Below are 8,153 nucleotides of genomic sequence, written 5' to 3'. Positions count from 1 at the left end.
ACACACCGCTTCACCTCCGGCTGCGCCCCCCCGGAGACGCTCCTGCTATACACCGCTTCACATTTCCGGCACGTGCTTTTGGTTAAATCGTCATTGCATCATCTATTCTTTAAAAAATCGTCTTTCCGTCATCCCTGAAGCTCCCAAACTATCCGTGGTACTGAGCTTGACAACAACAACAACATCCGATGCTATGTGCTTTTCTTTTAGTTTCCTCCTCATTCTTGCATAGCCATCCTATCCGCCTCCCGTATACTGCCCCGTTACACAATGGCTACATGCATTTCATCATTTACTCATCCAGAATCAGCTTCGTAATCTTGCCAATGGCGATGGTTTGACCCTGCAGGCAAGTGTTAGCATCATTGTACGGCGCTGTCGAATCTTCGCAATTGGAATTACCTGGTCACGGAGCGTGAAACGACCCATCTGCGCGTAGTCTTCAAACCTCTCCACGCATACGGCGCCAGCTCCTCCAATCACCTGCATACGAGCAATGATGCTGTCACCCTTCTTCGCGTGCGTCGGAGGGAGCTTGCTCTTGCGGTTCGTTCCCTTCTGCAATTTGTGAAGCAGAGCCGAAAACGTAACCTCTTCAATCGCCGAGTGCACGTGCAGGACGCAGTTGAACCCAGACGTCAGGATACTCTTGAGGTCCAGGATTCTGATCTGCGCCTCAAACTCGGACACGCAGTGCACAAGACGCTTTGGCGAGCACAGCACGAAGCCGGGCAGAATTTCCTCCTCCTCGATGCCCTTGAGACGCAGGCGAACTTGGTCACCGCACTGGAGCACGGGAACTTCCTCTTCCTGCTCTCCGTAAAGCGCAGAGAGTTCCACGTTCTGCTTGCGAGGCATCATGACAAGGCTCATGCCCTTCTTGATAACACCAGCCTCAATCTTGCCGTCAATCATAGTGCCAAGATCCTTGTACTTGGCGTTGACGGGCATCATGAAGGGAGCGTTGATTTTACGCTCCAGCGCAGTCATGCTGTCGAGGTACTCGAGCAGTGATGGACCGTCGTACCACGGAGCCTTGCCCTTGGGCAGGCGGTCCTTGATGTTCTGGCTGGTTTGCGCAGCGACAGGCATGAAAAAGACATCGTTCTTCAGGTTGTAGCCTGTTCCCTTGAGGAACTGCGCAAGCTTGGTTGTGCATTCCAGGTAGCGCTCGTGCGACCACTCGACGGTAGGGTCATCCATCTTGTTGATGACGACAATCAGCTTGTTGACACCTTGTGTCTTGGCCAACATGGCGTGCTCGCGAGTCTGACCACCACGCTCGAAACCAGTCTCATATTCGCCCTTTCTGGCCGAGATGACCAGAATGCCAACATCAGCCTGGGAGGCACCGCCAATCATGTTGGGGACATAGGTCTTGTGGCCAGGGGCGTCAAGAATGCTGTATCTGCGCTTCTCCGTCTCGAAGAAACCGCGGCCAACCTCGACAGTCTTGCCCTTTGAACGTTCTTCCTTGGTCAGGTCCATGACCCATGACAGATACCAAGTCTCACGACCGAGGTCCTTGGCTTCCTTCTTGTACTTGTCCATGGTACGCTCATCCACCATGCCAGTGGCGTAGAGGATTGAACCACCGAGAGTAGATTTACCGGCATCAACGTGGCCAATAAAGATGACGTTGACGTGCTCCTTGCCGTAAATTTCCTTGAGCGTCTCATCGTCGACGTCGGCGGCTTGTTCCTTTGCAACAGCGTCGGCCTCGCGCTGGGGCTTCTTCTCAGCCCCAGACGGGCTGGCGCGACCGGACGAAGGAGTGGGCGAGGTACGTCCGCTGGGGGCAGTCGTCTTCTCGCCCGTCTTCTCGATCGCCTTGGCGGCTGTCGTCTTCTGTCCTGCTTCGGGCTTGTCGGTAGGCTCCGGCTTCGTATCGGTCCTGATCTCAGCCTTCTCCTCAGATTTGGGCGGGGTAGCTGATCCGCCGATGGAGAGCACCTTGGCGACCTTGGGCTTGGCCGCGGGTTCACCACCGATGCTGAGAACCTTGGCGCCGCCTTGCTTGGTGGCGACAGGCTTCGGAGCGGTGGATGCTGAAGGAGCTGCCTGAGCGGCCGGGGCTTTGGGAGCTTGAGGCTTGGCCTGTTGCGCCTGCTGCTGACCGTATTGGGGGTATCCTGAATCATTTGTGAGCTGCATAGACTCATTATACGTGTAGTCAAAACAAACCTTGTCCTTGGTTGTATCCTTGGCTGAAGTTGCCGCCATAGCCCTGCTGCTGGTTGTACTGGTTGAATTGCTGTCCTCCCTGACCCTGACCGTACTGAGGGTAGTATCCTTGCTGGTAGTACTGCTGCTGCTGCTGATACTGCTGGCCATATCCTCCCCCGTATTGCTGTCCAGGAGTAAAGCTCTGAGCACCGGGTTGGAAACTCGTGGCGCCGGGCTGGAACGAAGCGATGGCTGGGCGGAATCCGCCCTGCTGCTGCTGTTGGTTGCCCGCGTTCATGTTAAGCTGCTGCTGAGCCTGGCGAGAGAGGTTCTCGTCCTGAGCCGACGGATCATCTTCCCAGGAGTTGAGGTTCGACATATTTGCGGCGTAGATGCGAAGCGAGTAGGCTGGATAAAGTGGTTGCGACACGAGTGGTGGGGGAGAAATTTCGAGAGGCGCTTGCTACTCGAGGTTTATGCGTCGACAGGTTCGGTCGGTTCGTCGGGGGGCCGCTGCGTTTGGCAAAACAAGAATCTCCAAGCAAATATATAGATGCCCACGAGAGCTAAGGCTTCCAAGCAGACTGAGTCAGTGTTGAAGCCTGACTGCTGTTTATGCCTTGGCAGAAGAGGGTGCGTGGTGAAAATTCGAGCCCCACCATGAAGACTGTCGCGGGGATATGTTGTGGAGGGGCAGTACAGTGAGACACGCTTTATTAGCACTATATTTTAGAAGAAAATATTGGTGATGAACAGTTTCTTTGTTTCTTTTCGGTTTTTTTTGTGAAATTATCAATGACTCTCAACCGTTTTACAGGTTTCAACTTTCGATTCCTTGAGACGTTGCGGCTTTAGACTGTGCGGGATTGATTGCAGAGGGGCTAACTGCAATATTCGCACTGTACACTGACTCGGTGTAGACGCGCAGGCAGAAGTGACTGAATGCCTTGGGCACCGGCATACGAACAGTCTTTGGAAGGGCTGCAAACAATTGAAAACTCTTTGAAGCTCAGCTACTCATACAAAAGAAACGCAGAAATACACATCATGGAACAGTTCCTCTCCCTAGTCGGCATGCAGGCCATGAAACTCGCCGTAAGATCGGGCATCGTCTTCACATCGTCCTACGCGCTGAAGCAGTACTCGCACCTTCTCACGACCGTAAGCGACGAGCAGCTGTCCGATGAACTAAGAAAGCTCCAGGGTGACCTAGACTGTAAAATCCAGGTAAACGCGATACATTTCTTGGTGTACAAAGTTCCAGACCTTTATTTTCTCCTTCGCTTTCTCATTATGCCCTTGCTCTTTTAACGACGGAAGAACCCCCCCTCTAGATCATCACGCCAGCAATCAACTTGATCGAGCTCAGGTCAGGACAGGGGAATAGCGCGCTCGAGTCGGCACTGGCACTCACGACGTCGATTCAAAAGGAGATTGCCCTGCTCGGCCGCAAAATCGCCTCGCTGACCGCTCCCGAAACCAACCAGGCGACGATCCGTCGGTTGATGACGGATGTCCATGCACTCATCGATCGGATCAACGGAAGCATACCGCTTCTGCAGCTGGCCATCTCGACGTCTGGTGAGAGCCTGTCGACGAGCCTGCCCGATTCCGTCTCGCCTTCGCGGATGCTCCAGGCCAGCGCCTTTCACATGATCGCCGACAGCCACTTCATGACCAACCCGCGGACGACGGTGCAGGTCGGGCCCGATTTCGTCGTCTCGGTGTACATGATATTTAAAGGCTACTCGTACACGCAAGCTGGGGAAGCCTCCGGCCGCGCTGCTGCTCAGAGTCTCGATCTGGACAACGTTAGGAAGCCCACCTGGCAAGAGGTCCTGCATAAAGCCCGTCTACGGCTCCATCGCACACTATGCCCGTCGCATCAGAAGCAGCAAATTGGACTAAACACTCCCTCAGCGTACTCATACCAGCTTGAAATCGCAGAGGACAGAGACGACGGGAGGCTGCACGACACCCTAAGCAGCTCGGCGGAATCCAGCGCGTCGGATTTAATACCACTCCCCGAAATCACCAAGCTTCTGTACACGAATTCCGCCGCCATTCTCAACATCAAAGATGACTTGGAGGCCTGCGGCACCCCGATACTATTACTCAAAAGAGAAACGGCTTCGGCGGTCGATGCATGCAAGTCACCAAGACCCAACACGCCACCAGAGGACGACACGCAGCATCACGTAGACTGTCAAATTCTTGGCGAATGCAGCGCAACGGAGGTCGGTGTCCGGGATGGCGGCGAGCCGGATACTGCCCCGGCGGCGCAAAGCTCTCAATTCCCGTCCTATCTTGATCCTGAGTGGATAGCTCTCGAAATGTACCCAGGAAATCTATCCGACGACAACCAACCTGACCAGAGCGATACAGAGTCTACGCAAACGGAGAGTGACGAATCTGAACTGGGAATTGATGGCGAGGCCACGGATAACGCAGTCTTGGACCAGCCAAGGCCACCAAACCCCGACCAGGACAGCGTTGAGTGTAACCAAGACACATCGCAGTTTCAGTATACGACAATCAGCAGCGTCACTCAAAGCGCGCCGCCGCCAAACAACAGCCTCTTCAGCTCCGTCACGACATCATTGTCACTCCTTGAGCTCGTCATCCGGTTGGCCGCGCTGCAAGAAACGCAGCAGCAGTCTCATCTATCGGTTCCCGATCACGTTCTTACATGCTTTTTAAGCGGGAACAGCGCAGCCAAATGAAGAAATTTCAGGCAAAAAACCACAAAGTGAAGCACAGATCTGGCAGTTGAAAATTCTTGATGGTAACGGTGGTTGAGTTGCCATGCTGGTATACAAGGAAAGGATGGGATAATGATGGGTGTTAATAGAAATCATGAGAGTTTATAAACAGACGAAAAAAACTTGCACACAATTTTTTCTTGGACAAAGAAGCAAGAAAAGCCAACATCAACGCGCAAAGTGTACGGCAATAATGGTAAAAGTAAGAACAAAGCGTAAAACAAGGGAAATATGAGAAAAATAGCAGTCGAGTTGTGTATCGTTTCCTTATCCCTCGTTTTTTTCAGCCCCCATTCCACCGCTACGCAGGTTAAAACTGAATCAAATCTTGGCCCGGTTGCTGTTGCTGCCGTTGCGGCTGCTGCTGGGCTCCAAAGGGGTTGTTGTTCATTTGCTGGCCGTTCTGCCCCCCGTAGCTGATGCTAGGCATGCCTGTAAACTGCTGGCGCATAAAAGGGTTGCTGCCCGTAGCCTCGGCCTGCAGCCTGGCAGCGCCGGAACCGGCGCTGTTCATGAACATGCCGGGGGCCGTGTGCTGCGCGGGGATGCGGAGATCGCCCGTGTTTCCGTACGTGTCCATGCCGTCGCCGGACGCGAGGAGGGCGTTGAGCCTGCTCTCATGCTCGCTAAGCTCCTTCTTGGGCTGGGCGTTGAGGCCGGCTTGGGGTTGATTGAAGTTCATCTGCGGCTGCGGCTGTGTGAATTGTGGCTGCTGCTGACCAAAGGTGGACAGCGTCTTCTGTTCTGGGAGCGCTGAGAGTGTCGATACGGGGGACGCGGCCTGGGGACGGTTGTTGAACTGGGCGAACGGGTTATTGGAGCCGGTCGGCATAGGCTTGAGGGATTGCTGAGACTGGTTCGTGGCCCAAGGATTGTTGCTGCCAGGTTGAGGAGAAGGCTCGGTGGGCTGCTGGGGCTGCATTTGCTGTTGTACGTATGGGTTGAAACCGGTGGGTTGTGATTGCTGGAATGAGGGCATCGACTGTTGCTGCTGCTGACCGTATGGATCCATGCCCGTCTGCTGCATACCAAAACCATTATTGCTATAGTTGGGAAAGCCAGTTTGGTTTGGCATCATGCCGGTCTGGTAGGGGTTCTGCATGTATCCTGTAGGCTGGCCCATCAACTGGTTTTGATCGATGGGGTTACCCATAAAGTTGACCTGATTGCCTTGCTGATAGCCCTGGTTGAGGCCGGTGGGTTGGGGCTGCGAAGGCTGCGCAGGCTCGTCGAAACCGAACAGTGCATTGGCATTCTGGTCCTCGACATCGCGCCGCCGTCGTTCCTCCTCCTCCTTGCTCAACTTCAGGGCCTTTTCCAAATCGGGGTCAACGGCATCGCCCTGTCTGCTTTCTCGCTTTTTGCGATCTTCCTCCTCCTGAGCCTTGCTGGCTTCTAGGGCGAGCCTGTATTCGGCGTCCTCGTCCTCGTTTTGCGGGCGTCGGTTGGGCCTGCGCTGGGGCTGCGAGGAAGAGCCCATGTGTTCGGGGGAAAATTCCTCGAGACCGGTAACCCGAGACTTCCAGGACTTTCGGTCGGTCCTCTCGGCACGAAGGCGTTCCTCGTCGAGAACTAAAGAGGTGAGTTCCTTGGCAGCGACGCGGACTGTTGAGTCGGGTGAGTTAGCCAGAAGTCTTGATTGATTTTTTGTTTGGAGCGCATTCAAGTCAATATCGTACCGTTTTGGCCAACATCGCGGCCGTCTTCGTCAATGTACTGAAACTCGCGTAGAGTCTTGATGACGTAAAGGCTCTGGCGGGCCCAGGTTACTACGAGCTCAGAGCCCTCGTGCAGACAGTAGTCGAGGACCTTGAGGGCCTTGAGAACGTGTCGCCAGTTCTTGCCCTTGTCGTTGAGGCGCTTGTCGAGCATGTCCATGATTTCGTAAAACTCGGTCGAACTGGTCGGGTGGCGAGCATGGTCAGTTGCGAGCCCCGCACGTATATGCCGCGACAGGAGAGGGAGGCATAGGGCGGCCAAGAGGCGGGCGCAGGTGCACTTACGTGTTGAAGGTCATTTGAGCAATCTCGCTCATTTGCGTGCCGGTCGGGCCCCATGGGTCGTTGCTGGTCGCTGTCGGGAAAGAGAAGGAGAGTCAGAACGGGATGCGCAGGGGAGACGGGCAGCGTGATGGTGGTGGCCGGAGATGGAGGCGCTGGACAGCTGCGACGGTGGGCGGGACAAAAAACGAACCTTCGCGGACCTTGGCCTGGATGCTAGAGTACCCATGGGTGACATTTTTGATGCTCCGCATAACCTTGGACATGGTGGGCGACTGTGATGCCTCGCGAGAGGAGCTTGCGGTTGCTGCGGAAGGGTGCCAGTATGGCTGGAGAAAGTGGCAAGCGGTGGTTTTTGGAGCGCCGCGAGCGTCGTCACTGCCACGCCGACGCTAAGCCGAGCCGCCGGGGCTGTCGAATCGATGGTGTCGCGCGGGCTTTTTTTTTTGTGTCTGGAGGCGGCGAAAGGGAGAAATCGCTGGCGGACGCAGTGTTTCAAGGAGGGAAAAGGCGATGGGTTTGGTGTTGGGCTGGCGCGGGTGCTGATGGCGATGATGGAGGGGAAGAAGAGGTTGGCGATATGAGCGTTGGGTTGGCGGAGAATGGCTTGGAGAGGTCGGGGATAATTAATTCAGTAGCGCCAGGCTTGGGCCAAGTCGTGACTCGTGGTGGGTTGTGGCTTGGAATGAGAGAAAGGAAGGTACCTACTAATGTATGTATGTACCTACAGTACATGCATATATAGAAGGAAGGCAGAAAGAAAGAGGGGACCTTATTATTACAACGTTGGCTGGTGCTCTTCTTGGCGCTACCACTTGGTTTTAGGGCAGTTATAGGGGGGTTCTACAGCGCACAACCCACTGCAGTGCACAACTCTGCTGTAGCGCAACTTTAAAAGGCTGTCGCCGCTGCCTCGTGTGACTGCCCTCATAGTCTTTATTTTAGGCTGGAGTCGTCATCAATTTGCCTCCCCAACTTACTCGTAATTGGCAGCACCAGGCAATTGATTTCATGGGCTCGCAGGTCGCACAGCTGGACGGAACCACGGTGTCAGCAAATAACGGTGATGCATGGCTGAGTGGGCTGATGTTGCCAGCCAGCTGCTGCAGCCCTGGTGGTGTGCAGATGGCGGGCATTTGCGAGTCTATTGTGATGATAATTACATACCTACGGAATTCTACATCGATTTCACGTTTGCATTTAAGACGAGGCCGATGACAGAATA

The 8,153-nt window shown here is 54.7% G+C and overlaps 3 protein-coding genes across 3 annotated transcripts; 1 reads left to right on the top strand and 2 right to left on the bottom strand.

The window, feature by feature from the left end:
- Positions 1-292: 292 nt before the first annotated feature.
- ISF_02506 (eukaryotic peptide chain release factor GTP-binding subunit) lies at positions 293-2,545 on the bottom strand (the record flags this gene model as incomplete). The annotated part of the gene is made up of 3 exons (XM_018846112.1): positions 293-343; positions 403-2,132; positions 2,185-2,545. 3 exons carry the CDS (start codon positions 2,543-2,545, stop codon positions 293-295), a joined length of 2,142 nt encoding a protein of 713 aa, XP_018706819.1.
- Positions 2,546-3,213: 668 nt separating this feature from the next.
- Positions 3,214-4,889, top strand: ISF_02505 (Ran GTP-binding protein; the record flags this gene model as incomplete). Its single annotated transcript, XM_018846111.1, has 2 exons — positions 3,214-3,393; positions 3,501-4,889. 2 exons carry the CDS (start codon positions 3,214-3,216, stop codon positions 4,887-4,889), a joined length of 1,569 nt encoding a protein of 522 aa, XP_018706818.1.
- Positions 4,890-5,238: 349 nt separating this feature from the next.
- On the bottom strand, positions 5,239-7,194 carry ISF_02504 (Epsin-like protein ent1/2; the record flags this gene model as incomplete). Its single annotated transcript, XM_018846110.1, has 4 exons — positions 5,239-6,533; positions 6,608-6,828; positions 6,932-7,001; positions 7,122-7,194. The coding sequence occupies 4 exons, from the start codon at positions 7,192-7,194 to the stop codon at positions 5,239-5,241; spliced, it is 1,659 nt and encodes a 552-aa protein (XP_018706817.1).
- Between the last annotated feature and the right edge of the window lie 959 nt (positions 7,195-8,153).

The sequence above is a fragment of the Cordyceps fumosorosea genome (genome assembly GCF_001636725.1).
Source record: "Cordyceps fumosorosea ARSEF 2679 chromosome Unknown scaffold_4, whole genome shotgun sequence".
NCBI classification, from domain to species: Eukaryota; Fungi; Ascomycota; class Sordariomycetes; order Hypocreales; family Cordycipitaceae; genus Cordyceps; species Cordyceps fumosorosea.
This window is presented reverse-complemented; position numbering and strand designations above follow the sequence as displayed.